This window comes from Emiliania huxleyi (genome assembly GCF_000372725.1).
Source record: "Emiliania huxleyi CCMP1516 unplaced genomic scaffold EMIHUscaffold_1, whole genome shotgun sequence".
Classification (NCBI taxonomy): domain Eukaryota; phylum Haptophyta; order Isochrysidales; family Noelaerhabdaceae; genus Emiliania; species Emiliania huxleyi.
This window is the reverse complement of record NW_005202428.1, coordinates 903,495-922,896: the sequence shown is the minus strand read 5'-3', so window position 1 is coordinate 922,896 and position 19,402 is coordinate 903,495. Positions and strand designations below refer to the sequence as shown.

At 66.1% G+C, this 19,402-nt stretch overlaps 5 protein-coding genes across 5 annotated transcripts in view; 3 read left to right on the top strand and 2 right to left on the bottom strand.

The window, feature by feature from the left end:
- Positions 1–1,385, bottom strand: part of EMIHUDRAFT_94895 (hypothetical protein) — a gene marked incomplete at both ends in the record, with an annotated part of 3,274 nt that extends 1,889 nt beyond the window's left edge. The window contains one exon of the mRNA XM_005794024.1: positions 872–1,385. Within this exon, the coding sequence (XP_005794081.1) occupies positions 872–1,385 (514 nt within the window). The remainder of the gene's footprint in view (positions 1–871) is intronic.
- A 180-nt stretch (positions 1,386–1,565) lies between these two features.
- EMIHUDRAFT_431754 (hypothetical protein) lies at positions 1,566–2,642 on the top strand (the record flags this gene model as incomplete). Its single annotated transcript, XM_005794023.1, has 3 exons — positions 1,566–2,160; positions 2,255–2,294; positions 2,432–2,642. Coding segments are annotated over exons 1-3 (813 nt in total), but the record flags the coding sequence as incomplete, so codon positions are not given.
- A 1,004-nt stretch (positions 2,643–3,646) lies between these two features.
- Positions 3,647–5,187, top strand: EMIHUDRAFT_431752 (hypothetical protein). The gene is made up of 8 exons (XM_005794022.1): positions 3,647–3,756; positions 3,826–3,914; positions 3,962–4,061; positions 4,125–4,195; positions 4,321–4,368; positions 4,442–4,473; positions 4,539–4,628; positions 4,732–5,187. Exons 1-8 carry the CDS (start codon positions 3,678–3,680, stop codon positions 4,931–4,933), a joined length of 711 nt encoding a protein of 236 aa, XP_005794079.1. The 5' UTR covers positions 3,647–3,677; the 3' UTR covers positions 4,934–5,187.
- Positions 5,188–10,225: 5,038 nt separating this feature from the next.
- EMIHUDRAFT_194057 (hypothetical protein) lies at positions 10,226–11,320 on the top strand (the record flags this gene model as incomplete). Its single annotated transcript, XM_005794021.1, has 1 exon — positions 10,226–11,320. One exon carries the CDS (start codon positions 10,226–10,228, stop codon positions 11,318–11,320), a length of 1,095 nt encoding a protein of 364 aa, XP_005794078.1.
- Positions 11,321–12,544: 1,224 nt separating this feature from the next.
- Positions 12,545–13,569, bottom strand: EMIHUDRAFT_431749 (hypothetical protein). The gene is made up of 2 exons (XM_005794020.1): positions 12,960–13,569; positions 12,545–12,892 (listed from the first exon to the last, which is right to left on the bottom strand). Exons 1-2 carry the CDS (start codon positions 13,332–13,334, stop codon positions 12,794–12,796), a joined length of 474 nt encoding a protein of 157 aa, XP_005794077.1. The 5' UTR covers positions 13,335–13,569; the 3' UTR covers positions 12,545–12,793.
- Between the last annotated feature and the right edge of the window lie 5,833 nt (positions 13,570–19,402).

Here is a 19,402-nt window from a genome sequence, read left to right as displayed (position 1 = left end):
GCCCGATACGAGGTATTGGCAAAAATCTCTTCTATCCCGAGCGAGGCTTGGTTCCGACAAGGGCAGGTGCATCGTGTGGGGTGTGAGTCGACGGTGTTGTGAGAGAGAGATTTCTTGTCGGAGTGTGGGCGAGAGAGAGATTTTTAGCAATAACCAAGCAAATCTAGCACTCACCCGTCATGTGGGACCTGGAGCCGTGTTCACGCGCGCGCGAGTCGTGCAGCCAAGGGTGCCAGGTGAGAGCAAATGGCCGGGGGCACGCCTCGCGCAACAGCGAGAGAGCGGCCCTCAGCAGGGTCCCACAGAAGAGAGAGCCCGCAGCGGGCCGCAGCAGCCCCTCCGCGGCGGGGGGGGGGGGCTCGCCTCCCTCCTTCCCGCTCCTCGAAGGCGGTGGCGGCCAGCTGGCCGAGGGCGGGGCGGAGGGGCGTGCTGTCGCGGGGCGGCTCGTCGACTCCGCCGCCTACTCGCACCTCCGCCGTCGTGAAGAGACGGCGAGCAGAGACGGCGAGCAGAGACGACGAGGAGAGGACCGCTGCGGCGAGAGGCGCCGCTGTCGCCGCCGCCTCTCTCGGCTGCAGAGGTCGGAGCTGCTCGGGCGGAGGGCTCGTCTCGGGCGCGGGAGGCCTCTCCGGCGCAGGCCGCCGCTGCCGCCCCACGTCCTGGTGTTGCTCCACCTCCCGCTGCCGCCCCACGTCCTGGTGTTGCTCCACCTGCTGGTGTTGCTCCACCTGCTGGCCGAGGCTCTCCCGCCACGGAACCTCGTGCTGCGGCCCTTGTCGCCCCTCCTCCCCCCCTCGCCCCTCGACCGCCCGCCCCGGCCCACTCCGCCCCGGCGAGGAGAGCCGCTGCCGCTGATCGCCCGGCGGCGCACACTCGACGCCGCGCAGCCGCAGCTGGCCGGCAAAGGGACCGCTCACGCTCGCAGTCAGCACTTCGCTCTGCGCGCGGAGCGACCGCTCCAACGCGCGCAGCTTCGCTCGCAGGGCCGCCGCCTCGCCCTCCGAGGACAGGCTGCACGAGACCGGGCCGCCGAAGCGGGCGCGCTTGGGCGCCCGGAGCTCGCCGATGAGCTCGATGAAGCGCGTGGAGACCTCGCCGAAGAGCGCAGACGGCTTGACGTCTCTGGCGTGGAAGGAGGTGGCGCATAGGGAGCAGCGGTCAGCCGAGCTCGCCTGCTCGAGGCACTCCCTGCAAAAGCGGTGGCCGCAGTCCAAGACCTGGGGGTCGCGGTAGCAGCTGTGGCAGCTCTCGCAGGTTACCTGCGTCGCCAGATCGTCGATCGCGGCGGCGACCTCGGCATCCACCGCCTCGAGCGGTGGAGCGGGCGAGTCCAGGTTCTCAACGAGCGCAAGCGGTGGCGCCACCGGCTGCACCGGACGCTCCATGTTTAGCCGGCGCGGCGGCGAGAGCTGAGAGACAGCTAGAGGTCGTTGCTGAAGCGCGCGAAAGTTTTCTTTTACCAAAAAAGAGCAGGAAAGGCGGCGAAGTCGCAATTCCTAAATTATTTAAGCGGGGTGTACGAATTTTCACTGCACCTTCCTGAGCTTAATGAAACGAAATGCTGGATGATGTAGGCCTCTCGCCAGATCCTGGCGGATGCAGAGCGGCCGCTCCACGGGCAATCGCGGCGTGCGCCGTGCCGCCGCCGCAGCCTCCTACGGCGGGGCGCACGTGCTGACCGCCTCGCTCGCCTTCTCCGACAGCGATGCAGAGCGGAACTGGGTAGCCGAGCAGTTCCGCGGCGCTTACATCCTCCACCTTCTCTACTCCTCCTCACTGCTTATCATGTTCGCGGCGGGCGCCTTGCTCGACGCCGAAGGTTTCCGCTTCGCCTCCCTCACGCTGGGGCCGTGCTTTGCCGGCGTGATCGTGATACGCGTGGGTCTGCACCACTCAGCCGACGAGTGCTGGGCGCAGCGGGTCGGCACGCGACTGATGTGCGCGGTGGACGCATCCATCTGGGTGATGAGCGCCTGGGTCTTCCACCAGCGGCCGATTCGCGCGCCCGTTCTGATCCTCGGGATGTACTCCATCGCGATGGTGCTGTACCCGATCATCCTCATGATCCGCACCTTCTCGCACGCTCAGCGGAGCGCCGTTGTCGCCATCGCCGTCGCCGCCACCACCGCGTCGCCCGTCTGGGTCGAGGGGATGACGCAGGTCTCGAGACGTAGACATGGACTGCCCGTCCCTGCCCCTCACTAGCTGTTGAGAAGCCGACCTCACCTCGCCTCACCACCTCGCCTCACCGCAGGTTGAGTTCATCGCCACCAACCTCAGCGCTCTTCTCACCGGCGCACGTCGCCCTACTGCTCGAGATCCCCCGAGATCAAGCCCAAGATCGCACGAGATCTCCGAGACGTCCCGAGAACCAGGCGCCTGCTTTGCCTACCTGCAGACCTAGCCCGAGACCACTCGAGGCCACCCTTAGGCACCTGCTTCGCCTACCTGCTCGAGAAGCTCAAGCGAGAGAACGAGCAGATGCACGTCGCCGCCCTCAACAAGTCGCGCGAGTCTGCGGCCGCCGACTCCCACCTGAACCATGTCCTCAAAAACAAGATTATCCTGATTGACCACTGGATCGAGCTCACCCGCAAGGACATCGCGCGGCGCTCTCCGAGCGGCGCCGCCCCGGCAGCCGCAGAGGGCGCGGCCGACACGACGCGCCAACACGCAGCAAGCGGACCCTCGCGCCCGACCCCGCCGCTGAGAGTTCCGGTAGGCACGGCCGACAGGATGCTCGCCGATGCGCAGCAAGTGCTTCAGGGCTGCGTGACTTGGATCCACCGCCGCGAGTTCTTCATGCAGCTGGCACGGGGCGTGGGTCACTCTCCCCAGGGACCGACGACCGCCCGAGGCTGACCCCGAGATTGACGCGAGATAGGCGCGGGGAATGTACAAGACTTCGCAGCAGCATGTGGCGGTGCACGACCTGCTGCGTGCGTTCGCCGGCCGCGGCGTGAGGCTGCAGATCGACTGCCCGCCGGGGCTGTGGATCGACACCGCGGCGACCGCGCTGGCGCTCGAGGAGGCGATGTCCAACGCGCGAAAGTACGGCGACGAGGGAAGCGACGCCCCGGGTCGGAAGGGCTCCCGTGACCCTTTGATTGACTTTGGTCGCGCCGTCAACTAGGCAGCGACATCCAGATTCGGGTGAGCGCGGCCTCCGTTGGCGCCGCCGACGACGGCGACGGCTAGCGGCGCTCCTCGAGGCAGCTGGTTGCTTGGGGTGAGTCCAGAGTCCCCAGCTGATAGGCGACGAGTTGGCTGTGCTCCTCGAGGTGTGCCATCGACCTGCCCGCTACCGCGTTGCCCCCCTCCTCACTCTCTCCGGAGTCCTCTGAACGGCCGCCTCTTCAGCCCCCTCGTCACCCCCACCCCCTCGCCACCCCCAGCTCCTCCCCCGCACAGGTGGACTCTCTGGACCCCGCCGGCTCCCGGCACCTCACCCCTCACGCCGCTGAGCGCGCCTTTGAGCACGGCTCAAAGGGGGAGCGCGCCGCGCGCCACTCAGACGGGATCGGGCTGCCGGCGGCGCGGGCGGCGGCGCAGGCGGCGCTGGGGGAGGCGGGCGCCTCGAGAGGCGGCCAGCAGGCGGCCCCGCTCCGTCCCCGACTCATATCAAGGAGTGGACGGGCTAGGTTGGGCTGGAGGCGAGGCGAGGCGAGGACGGGCGCATGCACACCGTCTTCCGGCTGCGGATGCCGGCGCGGCGGGGCGCGCAGAACGCGGCTTGTGGTGGCGGCGGCGGCGGCGGCGCGTCGCCGCATCGCCTCACATCTCGGCCATATCTCGGCCACACCTCGCGTCTCTGCTCGGCTGTAGACGGCGGCGGCAGCTCGCCGCCTCGCCCCCAGCGGGCGCTTGGTCTCGAGGCTGCGGCGGAGGCGGCCGAGAGCCGGAGATTGCCCGAGGTTCGCAGCGCACGGCTCCGTCGGACGGGGTCAGCCGCCGTGAGTAGGGCGAGACGGCGGCGCGGAGGCGGCCGTACTGCGTTGTGGTCGACGACGACGAGTTGGTGCAGGTGGTGATGGCGGCGCAGCTCAAAGACTTGGGCCCGCGTCTGTTCTCGCCTCGACGCCTTCGCCCTTCGGACCCTTCACACAGCGGTCCGGCGTGGACAGGCACGCACGCCGTCTTCACGCTCGGCGTGACGCACGAGGAGCAGTTTGCGATGGAGGACGTCATCATGGGCGTGCGACACCCGGAGGCGCCCCGACGGGCCCATCGGCCACAGATGAGAGACTCATGCTGTGAGAGAGGTGGCGTGAGAGAGGCGTCAGGGGAGAGGTGCCATTAAGGGGCATGACCCCTTCGCAGGCCCTCGCTCTGGAGCTGCCGCCGCCGCACGCCGCCGCCTCGGTGGCGGTGCTCGCCCCTCGGGTTGTCGCTGCCGCACGATGAGTGGTGGGTGTGTCACAAGCACGGGGGTGGTGGGTAGGTGATCGACCTCAACCTAACGCTGCCGCCTCCGTGCCCCGACGCTCCTCTTCGCTCGCCCCACCCCGGCCTCCACTCATGCATGGGTGGTTGGCGAGGCAGGTGCCCCGAGCACTTGCTCGCGCGCGTCCGCGGCGGGGCGCCGTCGATACCCAGCGACGGCTTCGACCTCGCGAGGCGCTCGGCGGGTCGCGGTTAGATCTCGGCTCGATCGCGGCCAAATCTCGGCTAGGTCTCGGCTAGATCTCGGGCCGTGGCTGTATCTGACTGCCTCTCGACGCCTTTCTCGAGGCGGCTGCGCGCGCGCGGATTCGGAGGCAAGATCATCATCCACACCGGCGAGTCGCTCTCCTCGCTCGAGGAGCTGCGGCGGAGCCCGCTCGTCGACGAGGTGATCGAGAAAGGCTCCGGACGCCGCTTCAAGGCGCAGTTTTTGGAGATCATGGCGGGCGGGCTGCACAGCGGAGAGCGGGCCTCGCGCACTTGCGGGTGATGGGGGCCGCTGCCGAGGTCGACACGCTGCCGTCGCAGGGGACGCCCCGCAGCGAAGTCCCTCTCTGTCGCGCTTGTACTGACGTAATGTGTCACCTCACATCACACATTCTGCCTCCGAGCTCCGACCCCTCCTTCAGCTTAACCGCCCGCGGTGTCCTCGTCTGTCGAAGCGTAAGCCGCGACCCGGGCGCCGGGTCTGGCTTGTCGTGCATTTTTTCCTTTTTCCTTTTTGTTGTTCGAGTACTAGAGTTTACGCGCGCTCTGGTAGGGGGGGATATGGTCCACCAAAACATTGATTTTCCAAGCCCCAAACCCAAACTGAATCTCGAGGAGGTTGAGAGGCGTTTTCGTTCGGCGTCTGTGCCGACGGGTGAGAACCGGTAGATCGCTCCTCGAGGCATGGAAGCGATGGATGTTTGCACTGCTCGGGGGCCTCAGGGCCCGGCTTGCTTGGCCCTGGCGATGGCGCTGCAGCTGGACGCGCAGGGCGCCGCCGCCGCGGAGGCGGCCGTCGGGTCGCCGGAGGCCGGGGCGGGGGCGCTTCACGGCCAGGGCTGTGAGACACGCTCAAGCTACCAAGTGCTGCCAAGCACCTTGCACAGGTCGGGCGGGTGCACGGTGGCTTCCCCGGGGCCGCCCTGGCCCTCAAGGCGACTGTTGGCGATGCTCTTTCTGGCCGACCCGGTGCGCGCGGCCACGGCGGGTGCAGTCACACGCAGTGGACCTCGGCGCGCTGACGCTCGCTCGCACGCCTGCGCAGGAGAGAAACTCCTGTCCCCCATCACCTCCGAGGGCAAAACGTTCTTCGTTCGGGACCACGCCGACGCCACGGATACGGAGGTGCTGATTTTCGCCCTCTTCATCGTCCTTCTCGAGCCCAGCGCCGCGGACACCGCCGAATGGGCGGCGGGTTTGGCGCCTCTCGCGGCGCAGGCTGCGGATGAGCAGGCGGGCTGGGCGACGGCGGCGGCGCCCGCCGGCTACTACGACCCGTTTCAGCGGGTCATAGACGGCAAGTGGCACAAGGAGACGTGCGAGGCCGTGAAGAAGGCGGTGGATGGCTGGGAGGGCCGCGGCGCGCGCGAGGGCGTGACAGTCGACCACTTGCTCTTGTACCACTCCGGACTTAAGAAACACCCGGACAATGGCGGGCTTGGCGGGCAGCCGCCGCGCAAGAGGCCGCCGAAGCGCTTCAACACGTGGGCGGCCACGCGCGTCGCCGACCTAATCTACAGGCGCGGCCCAGTTTTGCGCGCGGCTCTCGGCTTGCCGCCGGCCGCCGCCGCGCTGCCTTCGGCGCCGTCGATGGTCGAGGAGAACGCGGCGCTGACCGCGACCATCGGGTTGAAGGACCAGAAGATCGAGGCGCTCGAGCGCGAGCTGGCGGTTTGCCGCGCGCAGCGCGCGGACAAGGCCGACAAGCTCCACAAGGCGAAGAAGCGCGCGGAGCGCAAGCGGGCCGACGCGCGCAAGTTCAAGGAGGCGCAGCAGCGCGGCTACTCTGAGGCCCAGAAGGCGGCGCGGGCGGCGCAGCTCGCGACGCGCAAGCAGAAGTTCGACGCGGCGGTCGAGCGCGCGTCCTACGTGCGCGTCGTCATGCTGACGAAGAAGCTCGCGCGCGCAAACCAGAAGCTCGAGGACGCCGGCCTCGCGCACGCGGCGGCGCTCGACGTGAAGAAGACGGAGGTGGCGAGGGCGCGCAAGCGGGCGCGCGCCGTCGAGGGCGACGCGGCGAAGCTGCCCGGGCTGCAGCTCCAGGTCAAGGAGCTCAAGACCAAGGTCGAGGAGCTGCGAGCGGAGCGTGAGAGCGAGAGCGAGAGCGAGAGTGACGAGGAGGAGGGCGGCGGCGCGGCGCAGCAGCGCCGCAATAAGCGCGGGCGGTTCGAGGCGGGCGATTGGCGCCTCCGGCCGCTGGAGTGGGCGGCGCTGTCGCGCCGCACGCCACCAGGCGCCGTCCCCAAGATCATCAGCGACGTGCTCAACGCGTTGGCGCCCGACGTCGTGTACCACGAGCCGGCCGCGCGGCAGATGCGGGCGCGGCGCATGGAGCTCACTATCGCGGGCGAGTGCATCAACTACGTGCGCGTGGCCAAGGCGAAGCGCGTCGTCTCGTTCGGCATCGACGAGTCGAGCAAGTTCGGCCTCGGCGTCGTATCGACCAATACGCAGATCGAGGAGCACGGGGCGGCGGCGGGAGAGACGGTCGACGTAGTGATGCGCGGCGCAAGGGGTTGGTGTGGACTTGGAGGTGCAGATGGGGGCCTTTGAAGCGTCTGTGGGCGCCACATTAGGTGCTACCTGGACACGTTTTCTAACCAACTCTCAGACCACGTCGTGCCGATCTGAGATGTACCCGGACTATGACCGTGGCAGTGGCACGACTACTGCAGCGACTCTGAGCAGTCCTCCGACACGCCGCCGCCGCGCGCCAGAGTGCAATCCGGGCTACCAGTGGACGGAGAGAGAGTGGACGCTCCGGTATGAGAAGGAGTTGAGAGAGATCTGGAAGAAGCTGATTGAGAGTACGGGGAAACGCTTTTAGGGGGTTCTTTCATGCAGCTCACCTCGTATGAGTCGTGGGCTGCTCTTGTTTTTAAGCAAACTGTTATCAACCTGACTTTCTAAACACACATACACAACAATGGTCGTCCCAGGAGGAAGCTACCTGTGGCTACTACTAATGGCGTGTGGCCTGGTGGTATAGCAGACCAACTTCAGCCTGCCACGAGAGGCGCACCCTCGGGCGCAGCAACCTCGGCGTCGGAGAGTACCCGTGTTGAAGACTAGGGTTGCCTAACGTTAATTTGGGGCCTAACAGTTGCGCTATTGTTGGCTGAAATCCTCAACGTTGTTCAAGTGTTCACCCCAGCCCATGCTGTTACTGTTTGTTACTGTTGTGTTGTTACTGTTGTTCAGCGGCCAGCAAGCAGAAAATGGCAAAAAACCCGGGTAAAATCCGAAAATACCTGGGATTTTCCGGGTATTTTCGGGTATTACCCGCACTGGACACTAGAGATCGTCGTGGGTCACTGCCAGGCCTTCCTTACTGTTGTTCAGTCGGCCTAACGTTAGCTACTGTTGTTGGGGGCCCCCACTGTTGTTCTGTTGTTACTGTTAACACTAGCAAAACACTGTTCAGCTCTTAACGTTAGGCAACCCTATTGAAGACCTGGATGCTCTCTTGAGGTGCCCCCCGGCGCCATAGGAATTCTCGTCCCCCATGCAGGTGGTGGGGCCAGCGTCGTTGAAGAAGACTGCTCCATACGAGATAGCTCTTTGATGAAAAATCTCGGCCTTTCTCCGCCGGCATTTGGCAAAGCCGTAGGGTTAGAGCATAGAGGTCACAAGAGTCGCTTAGCATCGCAAGGCTAAGACTGCGCAGTCCGAGGCGGCCCGAGGTCAGATCCCTTCTACTTCTGTTGATGACAAGCGAGACTTGTCTACCGGCTGGAGAGCCGAGCAGGTGAGGCGGCCCGGCCGCGGCGCACAACCCCTGTGCAACTCACAGCCTCGCCGCAGCGGTGCACCCCCCCCGTTTAAAGGACATACAACTCTGGCTCCTCTACATAGAGTATGTTAGTCTCCCGATAAGATCCACAATTCTTGCGGCGGCAGGTCCGCGACTTTCGCGGCGCACACATTACCAGCTCGTTCTTTTTCGATTTCTCTCATTACCGATGTGACAAGAGGTCTCTCGTTCCCCGCGTCGGGTGCGGCTCAACTTTTTTTCGAGTAGCTGTAGGTGACGCGACCCCGGAGAGGAAGAGCAATATCAGTACTTGCCCTGGCCTACGGTCCGCAGCGCGAGAGCAACGCGTGAGATTCTTCTTCTCGGCTGCGCGCCGATGACACTGGCGAGACGGCGCGCCGTCATAGCAGACGTCGTACCGCTCACTTGGGACGGTTGGGTGCGCTAGCGTCTTGCAGTCGCCCGGCTGGAGAGTCGTGTCGGCGCCGAGCGCGCAGCTGGTCTCCGCCTTACACGGCAGTGAGGCGAGGTCGACTCGTTCGCACGCTCGTGGTGAGAAGCGTTGGCGGCTACTGGCGGCCCTCGCGCGTCATTGCGCCCTAGCCCCGCGGCATCTAGTGCGAGACGCCTGGTCGCACGCGCCCCAGCCGAGGTACAGCGACGAGTACGAGCCGATCAGAACCTTCATCACGCGGAGGTAGGGGATCGTGTAGCCTTCGGAGACCTGCGGGAGGCAGAGCCGCGCGCGGGAGCCTCTCTGGTCGCATCTGCGCCGCATCTGCAGTGCCCTGTGCAGGCGTCTGTGGCGGGTCTGCAGTGCTCTGTGCAGCCGCGCAGGCGTCTATGGCGGGTCAGCAGTGCTCTGTGCAGCCGTGCAGGCGTCTGTGGCGGGTCTGCAGTGCTCACCGGGCAGCCTCGCATCCGCACCATCCCGATGTCGTGGTGCAGAGCGTCGCCTCCGATCTCGAGAGTGAGGTAGCAGGTCTTGCCCTCGCACCAGTTGAAAGTGGCCGCCGAGCCAGCCGACTGGGGGGGGGGTGGGGTGGGGTGTGCGCTGCAAAGCGTGCGGTGCGGCTGTGGACACGGGCATTATGCTGTGGTGGTGGTTCGGACATTGACGTAGAAGGGCCGCACGAACTCCTTGCCATCGTTGCCGCATCCGACCGAGGACGGCGTCACTGAGAGCTTGACGTGGTCACGGGCCCACGGGTCGACGTAGAAGGGGTTTATCGAGTTGAAGTTCTGGGTAGCCTGAGGGAATGGAAAGGGAGGTACATGTTAGCTAGCTCTCCACAAGGTGGACTGCACCATCACATGGGCGAGAAAGGCCTGCTGCCCAAATGCGTCCGGCACTGCGCCAAACGCCTGGTCCACGCTGGTGACCTGCGTCCGCCCCGCCGATGACGAGTCTGAGCGGAAGCGCTCCAACGTGGGCGACGTCGCCGCTCCCAGCAGGCCGAGCGCGAAGCCGGCGACGACGAGGATCGCGCTGGATGCCGCGCTTCGAAGGCGGCCAGAAGGCGTCGAGGGCGAGGCGATCATGGTAATGGTGGCAGAGGGTGTGGCGCGCTGGCGCGCAAGCTTTCCCAGAGCAACAGTAGAGAGTGCAAGGCCGATCCCTAGGCGCCTGGATGCGCTGCCTTTGGAAATGAAGAAAAGAAACCCCGCAAAGCGACAACACCTTCCTTGCCGAGCAATCGCTTCCGCAACTCGCAGTCTTTCTCCGAGGCACGCATGTGTTGCACGCGCGGCGTATTTCTTCTTCTCACGCCGCTCGTTCAGAAAACGCCGCTCCCGCCGCTTGTGACCAGCACCCCTCCCATGCCGCGCTCGCCTCGCGCCACACACACCGAGGAGGACGCCCCGCCCACGGACTGGCTGGCCGAGCTGCCGCCGGAGCTGCACCTCCGCATCCTCGAGGGCGTCGACGACTTCTCCGACTGCGCCGCCTTCAGCCTCGCGTCGCCGCGCCTCGGCCTCCTCGCCCTGCGCAGCGGCCTGCCGCGCTTCAAGGACCCTCTCTTCCCCGTGGTGATGCGGCTGCAGCTCGCCCAGCGGGTAGCCGCGCCGCGCCGCTCGCCTCGCCTCGCCGCATCCGCACCCGCTGCCATCCCACCCTCGCCTCTGACCGAGTCCATCCTGCGCAAATACGCCGCCGACCGCCGCGCCAGCGCCGACCACTTCCCGTGGCTTGCGAGGGTGAGCCCGGCGCTCTGCCTCTCGACGGAGCTGGACGGCCCCGGAGACAATCGCATCGATATCTGGAGACTGAAGCGCGGCGAAGAGAGTGGCGCGAAGCTGCGGTTGCGTTCCTTGCGGAGCGGCCAGGTGCAGCACTACGAGGGCGAGCAAGGTGCGGAGCGGATGGTGCGCATGGAGTTAGCCGACGGCGTGGTGCAGCACTACGAGGGAGACAAAGGTGCGGAGCGGGTAGTGCGCATGGAGTTGGCCGACGGCATGGTGCACTACTACGAGGGCGAGCAAGGTGCGGAGCGGAAGGTGCGGACGGTGCGTGCCGATGGAAGTGAGGCGTACTACGAGGGCGAGAAAGGTGCGGAGCGGATGGTGCGGACGGTGCATGCCGATGGAAGTGAGGTGTACTGCGAGGGCGAGCAAGGTGCGGAGCGGATGGTGCGGACGGAGATGCCCGACGGCAGCGTGGCGTACTACGAGGGCGAGCGAGGAGCGGAGCGGAGGGTGCGCATGGAGGCTGCCAACGGCATTGTGCAGTACTACGAGGGCGAGCCAGGTGCGGAGCGGATGGTGCGCGTGGTGCTTGCCGATGGCGCCGTTGGGCACTACGAGGGCGAGCAAGGTGCGGAGCGGGTGGTGCGCGTGGTGCTTGCCGATGGCGCCGTTGGGCACTACGAGGGCGAGCAAGATGCGGAGCGGGTGGTGCGCGTCGACGCCGCCTGAAGCTACTTTGGTACGCGCTCTACTGCTGCGATCTACACTGCATGATTGTACGGCGGTCTAGGAGACGGTCGCCAGGGAGGCGGGCGAGCCCCGGGGGAGGGGGGTCTATTTCTCATCTTTTGTGTGTTGGCTGTTGGTATTTTCGGGTAGTATAACAGAATATCGTACCGCCGCCTCTCATCATTCATCAACAACATGCCAGTGTGTCTCCGCGCCGTAAAAGGGGCTATAATATGTATAGAGAGGCAGAGAGCCTCTGGCGCGGGGAGAACCCCCCGTAAAAGCTCTCAAGGCCGACCTCCCATCTTCCTCTCCGCTCGCACAGGGCAGGGAGACAGCGAGGGACAGCGGGCAGTTCAAACCACGAGCGGCAGCGGCGCGCGCGCGCACACACAAAGACGCTGCCCCCTCACAACCCCGCACCGCACATCACACACCCCTCGTGGCCGTTCTTCAGTCTGCGGCCAGGGCGCGCTGCACCGGGCCGACCTGCTGCCGTCGCTACGAGCGGCGGGGCTCAACGCGGGGCACAGCGCGCCGACGACGTCGAATGCGCCGCCGTGGCATCGCGGCGCCGACGACCAGGCTCAGAGGATGACCCCGGGTAAGCGTTCCCGTGCCTCGACAATTGCCGCTGGTAGGCGCGCCGCGCCGAACCATGGCGGGCGCGACGCGGCCGCGCGCACCCATCGTCACAATGCCAACCGCGCGCGGCCGTCGCCGGCAAACTGTTCCGGGTGGGTATAGCCCTAGAGCTAGAGGGCTCAACCACCCCTCCACCCCTCCACCCTCCACCCCTCCACCCTCCCGGAGCGAGAGAGGTCCGTCTTCGAGCCCTCCCACTTCCACCCCTCCGACCGGACCGTGGCTCGCCAGCCCACAGCTCAGGGCTGGAGGGGTCCCCGTCGGATTGGCGTCGGGAGGGCTCCACAGGGCTAACCCCCTCCCCAGACGCCGGGTGGGCTCGGAGGGACGGTCGGACAGGGGAGGATCTTCGTGGCGGGGGGGCTCGAGAGGGGTCGGAAGGGCCCTCCGGGAGGGGTCGCAAAAAGATAAAGAAAACGAAGTCGCGGCTTATGTGACTGCCCCCCAAGAGGGCTCGGAGGGCTCGGAGGGCTCGGAGGGCTCGGAGGGTTGGAGGGCTGGAGGGGAACGGGTGTCTTGTGGTTCTTGCGCCCAAAAATGCGTGTGGTTTTTGCCCATGCACATTTTTTGCATTTTTGCATAACTAGCAGGTTGGCTCGCTAGTCGCTCGCCGGCCCGCGCAGCACGCGCGGGCCTTTTTGTGGTCGGATGTTGGTCGTCTCGAATTTGATCGTGGGCAGGGCGTGAGAAAGCTGGACGGCTCGGTCGATGCGAGCCACCAGCTCGTGAGCGACGGGCGCGACGGGTTCCTCGGCGTAGGCTTTGGCGTGGTGAGCAGCGCCGGCGAGAGAGGGACGGCATGCGGCTCCCAAACGAGCCGCACGGGCTTCATCTGGGCCGCCGAGGCCACCTCCTTGGTCGCGGTGGCGGGCGTGAAGGCGAGGTGGGCCGAGGCAAGCGCTGAACGTGCCGTGCCGCCTTGCGCCCCTGAGGAGGGACGAGTGTGTGGGGTGCCACGGGCGGGGGGGAGCGGTGAGAGGAGAGCGGTGGGCACCCCCACGAGGGGCTGCGCTGACGCCGCCTGCCACCCCACGCACGCCACTGACGCTGTGGGGGCGGCACGATCGAACGCGCTGGTCGGGCGGGCCGTCTGAGTCGCCCAAGCGGTGCTCTGCCGGCCGGTGGACGCGAGGGTGGCCCAAGAGGGCTCAAAGTACGGAGCCGATACCCGGCCGTCCCGGACGCCTGGCACGCGGGCCAATGGCCCAGCCGTCCTGTGCATGGCTGGAGCGAAGGAGGGAGAGCTCAGGAGGGCGACGGGGCAGGGAAGGGGGCGATGCGATGCGGCGAGGTCTAATCGGCGGCGTGGATAGAGGAGGTGCCAAAAGGCGACTATAGAGAGGCCTCTACGGGTGATATAGTGCGCCATGCCGGCGGGAGAGGTCTCTCACCGCCCCCCGGGCCGTCTCGAAGGGCCGTGCAGCCCACGCCACGAGGCGCTGCTGGCGGGAGCCTGGAAGGACTTGGCCTCGTTGCACCGCGCCGCGTTGATTCGCGACCACCGCCGGCCGCGGACGGCGTCGGCGTGGCGGCCGCGGGCGCTCGCGAGACGCGCCGCTCTGCGCTGGTTCGGTTCGTTCGACTCGTTGTGCCGCCGCACGCCCGGCGGCCGCGGGTCCCAGAAGTGGTTGCGCGGGCCTCTTCCTTTCGGCCGCGGGACGGCGTCGGGCACGTCGTCGGTCGCAACAGCGGCGCGGCGAGCCGCGGCACGTCGTTGCTGGCGCTGGTGGTTTGAGGTCGGCATCGTCCAGAGCTCGGTCGACGAGTCTAGAGCTTCAGCTGGTCGGGTGCCATGTTTGTGCGGAAAGTGGCAAATATATCTCTTTGATGTTGCATATCACACATATCATCGCGCGACACCTTGTGGGCAAAGATGCGCGCTCGCGGCGGTGGCGGCGACAGAACAGGCGGCCGCTGATGCGCTGCAGCCGGCTGGCCGTCGGCAAGCACCGCGCGCACCAGCTGCTCCGCACCTCGCTCGTTGGCAAACTCAGCGCGCATCTCCTGTAGCGAGCAGTCGAGTTCTCCAGTATTTCTTTCCGCACCGGCTCAGCCGAAAGAACCCTTCCTCCTCGAATCCCTCGTTTTTTCTCTTTTCTTTGTTTCTCTCTCTCTCTCTCTCTCTCTCTCTCTCTCTCTCTCTCTCTCTCTGTTCGGGTCGATGTGGCCGTTCGACGTCTCTCCCTTGTCCTCTACCTCAGCGACGGAGGTGCAAAGATATGGTCTTCCCGCACGCCAACGTCAGCGTCACACCCAAGATAAGCGCAGCCCACGTCCTCTGTCTGGCTGAATGCGTTCGAGGATGGAACTCGCAACCCCATGTCTGTCCCCGATCACGCTGTCCAGGCCATGAACCCCACCGCCGCCGGCGAGAGAGAGGCTCGTCATGCTCGCTGAGGTCTGCAACTCTGTGTGTGACCTGGGTGGGATGGCCTGTCATCTTACGCTACTTCGCCGACGTGTGCCTACACGGGCGGCCGGTAGGCTCGACGGGCACGTGTCTCCTCCTCTCGCATTGATATCCGTCTCGGCGCCGCTGTCGCGTAGTATCCGTCTCGGGACTCGGCGCCGCTGTCGCGTCACTGAATCCCGAGATTCTGAATGCCGAGTTCTTTCAGAATCTGCTTCCGGTCTCACCGAAAACTGTATCAAAGACGCGAACAGGATCAGAGTCCTAGGACGTGCGTGAAAATAGTACTCTAGCTAGTAGGTGACGCTCGAGACACGAGACGCGTGCAAGCCACTTCCTCAGCTCTTCGAGAGCGTCGCAAAACTTGAGAGAAGAGATTAGTTTTCTAAAATCTCTCCCTACAAAGTGGCAAAACTTGTGTGTGGAGAGAGGTTGGGACTACCGTGGAGTACCTATAGGCTATAGACGGCGAAGTTAGAGGGAGTCCCCGCGGCCCGTACACAGCACCCGCGGCTGGGACGGGGAGCAGCGCGATAGCGAGAGAGAGAGCGTAGAGAGAGAGAGAGAGAGCCACTCTCACTCAATAGGATTCTCAGCGAAAGACGGCGCCGCCTGCACCCCCCCTTTGCTGCTGCTCAATGATAGTGGCGGTTCCTAGCAATACTGTACGCCCGTGCTCCGCTCCCGCAGGCCGAGGCCGCGCGAGGGAGTTTGAGGCGAGCGACCGCATCGATCGGCGGCGAGCAGAGGGCGGCGGAGCGGCGCATAGGTCGGCGGAGCGACGCATAAACTCGGCGGGCTAGTGGGTGGCGGCCTTGATGCTTGCGCACTTGCCAACCATGTTGAAGGGGGCGAGGCCGAGCTTGCCGGTGATCTTGCCGGTCGAGGCCTCGATCACATACTGGCGCCACGGGCGGGCCTCGTACGCCGCCTCGAGCGCGTCGTCCATCGAGTCCATCCACATGGCACACCGGCCCTCGCCCTCCCACTCCTCAAAGTACTTTTTGGTCTCGCGCGCGACGAGGGCGCGCTCGTCGGCGCTCTTGTGCCAGTAGACGCGGCGGCGGCATGCGACCGGCGAGGTGCAGTGCATCCCTCCCGCGTCAAAGACGTCGCAGGGCTCCGCCTCGCGGATGTAGACGTTGAGTGTCGGCACTGCCTTGTTCTTGGCGAGGTACAGGTCCTGGAAGCAGTACGCGCGCGCGAAGGGGCACGTGATGCCGACGAAGGAGAGCACGACCTTGTCGGAGCCATACTCCGCGGCCAGCTTCGAGGCCTCGGTGAGAAGCGTGGACGAAGTTCGGCCCGCCGCCTCGATCGAGAAGATCGGGCCGTCGGGGGCAATGTCGCCGATCGCGGGCGACGTCTCGACGTGGCCCGGCGTGGTGTAGCCGCGGTGCTCGTTATACTTCTCCCAAGTGATGCCCTGCGGCGGCGGCGGTGAAGTAGGAGTGGCGTGTGGACGGCGCGGTGGTATGGGCTGCAGCTTTGGCAGGAGCGGGGTCGACGACGGTGGCGAGGAGGGCGGCGGTGCTGGTGGGGGGGCTCACCTTGTTGTGTGGCTCGGGCCCCGCCTCCATCACCTTGCGGTGCATTACCATCATGCCGCCCATCATGACGTCCTTTATGCGGCCAGGCATGCTCGGGTCGAAGGTCCCTGGCGCGTCCTTAAACGGCTTCCCCACCGACGACGGCACCATGAAGGAGGCCACCTCCTTCTGAGTGCAGTCGTTGTCGTGCGTCGTCACCTGGGCGGGGTGTGGGCCGCCGCGTGTGCGAGGTGTGTGGAGATGTCTGCGGTGTGCGAGATGTGTGGAGATGACTGCGGTGTGCGAGGTGCGTGTGGAGATGTACTGCGGTGTGCGAGGCGTGTGGAGGTGTATTGCGGCGTGTGCGATCGAGTGTGCGAGGTGCGGAGGTGTACTGCGACGACGGCCAGGAGCGCGCTTACCTTCATAAGCCCGTTCATCATGATGCGCATAGCGGGCCTCATCATTCTAGCCATGCGAGGGTTTGCGAACATGTCGCCGCCCTCGGGCGCGTCCTCCTTTGCTTCCGCGAACAGGAACGCCATGTGTGTGCTGCTGAGAGGCACTCGACTCCTCCGATGCTGCTCCCCTGTGTCCCCCGCCATGACGCTGTTCACGTAAACGCACAACCCCGGACCCGAAATCGCACAGAGTCACGCAACACGGGGTCCCAGGGAAGGCGAGCAAAAACCTTATCGCGCGCGCTAGACGCCGACTCGGAGGCCGCACCGGTCAGGCGCGCAGCCGGAGAGAGAGGGAGGCGCTCAGTCGCCGCACGCGGCGAGCGCCTCCATCATCTCCGCCTCATACGCACCCTCCACCCCCGCGCCCGCGCCTGTAGCGTCCGTGCGCGCGAGGATGGCCTCGCCGGGTGGTGCGGCCGCAGCAGCTATGGCAGCAACCGCAACAGAGGCAGCAACAGCGGCAGAAGCAGCGGCAGCAGCAGCATGACGCTGTTCACAGAAACACAACCCCGAAATCGCACAGTGACAAACGCCGCTGTCGCGTAAGTGCAATCCGCCGAGAAGCCCTAATCCAAAAAATCGAGCGGAACCTGTCGCGCTCTCGCGTGCTGTCTGCCGGAGCTTCTTTCCGGCGATGACCTCCACTTCGACAGTCCCGGTGCTGCTGCTCCTCCAGTTCCCTTGGCTCGACGACTTTCGCTCGGTCGAGCGGCTGCCGACACTGCTCGACGGGCTGCACTACGCGCCCGCACTGCGAAGGCTGGGCTGGAGCGTGCGCGCTGCCGTCAAGCCGTCCGAGGTGGCGCTGTGCGAGAGGCTCGTGAGCGCCCGAGAAGGACGGCTGCCGGCTGTGGAGTGCGTGCCGGCCGAGCACCGGATGTACGCGCACCGCAACATCGCCGACGCCGCCAACGGGCGGGCGCATCTGCTCTTTGCTCACGCCGACATGTTTCTCAATCTGCGAGGCTGGGCGGGCGTGATCGCCGACTCGCAGGAGCAGTCGTCGTTCGCGCCGGCGGGCGGCTTGCTCGCCAAGGACTCCAAGAGCAGCGCCCGCTCGCTCTGCCTGCGCCCGGAGAGCTCCTCACGTGGAGAGCCTTGCCCACTGCTACTGCACCGGGGTACCGAAGGAGGAGTGGTGAGGGAGTAGGAGCTGCTGCACGATGAGCCCGACTGGTTCTGGCACAACGAGTCGGCGTCCCTCTGCGAGGCGGCGTCGCCCGGGCTCGGCGTCGCCGCCTGCTGCTTCGGGTGGGCGGACGTCGCCTTCCTCCCGGTTGCCGCGCACGCCGCCTTCCGCGAGGGAGCGGCCGCCTTTGCTTCGGTGCAGTGCGAGGTCGCCATCCCCACCCTTCTCAACTGGATCGCGCGCCGCGGCGTCGCTCGCTTCGGGCGCGTCTCCTGCCTCGGAGGCAGCAACGTGCGGCTGAGCGCCGCTCGCGGGGTAGGCGCGCTGTGCGCGCACCGGATCGACCTCAAGTATTTTGCCCAGCGTGGCGGCGGCGGGCACCAGGCCCAGAGGGCCCGCTGCTCTCTCTCCGAGGCGCCGCAGCCGTCCTTCCCGGGCGAGCCAGCCGCCCCTCAAGTCGAGGCGGACGACGGCGGAGCGTGCTGGCTCACTCTCGCGCGTGTCAACCTGCCGAACCCGCCGAGGCAGCAGCCGTGCGACCAGCGGTACCGCGGCCTCGACGAGGCGAAGGCCGCCTGCGTGTCCGACCCGGCCTGCGGCGGCGTGATGCGCGACAATGGCGTCCGGTGCGGCGGGACCGGGCAGCGGCCGGCGAGGTTTCAGCTGAGGCGAGGGCGGCAGCTGCCGGCGTGGAGCTTCTCTCCCGGCCATCAGCCGAAGGGGGACACGAGGCGGGCGTGGCTGCTCCACGCGAGGGACGCGGCCGGATGCAGCACTGTGCACGTGGCGGCACGGCAGCTCGTCGCTCGGGCTCAGAACGCGACCGCAAAGGCGATGGACGGCGCGGAGCCGTACAGAGTGGTTCACGCGAGGTGCGCGTAGGATTGCGCCATTATTTTCTTTTTTGCACAAGTCCCGTGCCCAGTGTTGTGCGAGGGAGTTTTGTTATAAAATTCTTTTTTGCATATTGGCGCCGCAGAGGGCCCTCTGCTCGGCGTAGCTCGGTCGGACTCGCACAAAGGCACAACCCGACTCACGATGCTGCTCCTCGTTTTCGTCTCCGCACAAAGCTTCCAGCCGCTGCTTCGTCCCACCTCTCCTCTCCCTGCGGCTCGCCTATCACCGCCGTCTTGCATGGCCCGCTGGACAACGCAAGACATGCGGGCCAAGCGCGCGCGCCTCCCGCCAGAGGTGGACGGTCTGCTCTCCGCGGACACGCCGCGCGAGAGCACCGAGGCGCTCTGGGCTGCGCTTCGGGCGTGCTATGCGAATGAGGCATCGGCGGTCGCCGCCGCAATGCGGAACACGGGTACGATTCTCCCCTACCTCAATTCGCCATCCAACATCTACGGCTGCTACGACGTGCTCGTCGGCATGCTCGGCACAGAGGGTGCGCGCGACGTCTGTAGCAAGAACCCGGGTATTTTGCAGTGCAACCCGAGGACGCTCGCGCTGGAGGAGCCTTCGTCGATCGTCGCCGCCGCCGAGCAGGTCGACTTCTTCGAGCGCGGAGTGCTTGGCCGGCTGCCGCCGGCGCTGCGGCAGAACCTGGACAAGGTCGCATTCATGCTGCTGGCCGTGCCCATAGCGAAACGGCTGGCGGACTGCGCTGGCCAGACATGCGGTCTGTGAGGGGGGAGGACGGTCCTCTCTTACGTCACAGGGGACGTGTGCCCTTTGCCCGCGAAAACGCCTTAATTTTTGCGTGGCGCTCCGAGCTTTCCTTAGTTCCGCGGACCGCCCCCTCGTCCAGCCTTCAAGCTTCGTTGTTGTAGTCTTCCCCACAGACGCTGTGGTGGGATCGCTTGTCATGTGGGATCGCTTGTCATGGGGGACGCGTCTAGCCCCCTTTTCGGTGTTCATCCCGAAATTTGTTTTTTGGGGGCGCGCCGCCAGGCGCGTCCC

Coding starts and splice junctions, on each gene's coding strand:
- EMIHUDRAFT_431752 (XM_005794022.1), top strand. CDS start 3,678: ATGCACACCGTCTTCCGGCTGCGGATGCCGGCGCGGCGGGGCGCGCAG. Junction 4,474..4,538: donor AACCTAACGCTGCCGCCTCC/GTGCCCCGACGC, acceptor GTGGTTGGCGAG/GCAGGTGCCCCGAGCACTTG. Junction 4,629..4,731: donor CCTCGCGAGGCGCTCGGCGG/GTCGCGGTTAGA, acceptor GCCTTTCTCGAG/GCGGCTGCGCGCGCGCGGAT.
- EMIHUDRAFT_431749 (XM_005794020.1), bottom strand. CDS start 13,334: ATGGCGCACTATATCACCCGTAGAGGCCTCTCTATAGTCGCCTTTTGG. Junction 12,893..12,959: donor CAGCGCAGCCCCTCGTGGGG/GTGCCCACCGCT, acceptor GTCCCTCCTCAG/GGGCGCAAGGCGGCACGGCA.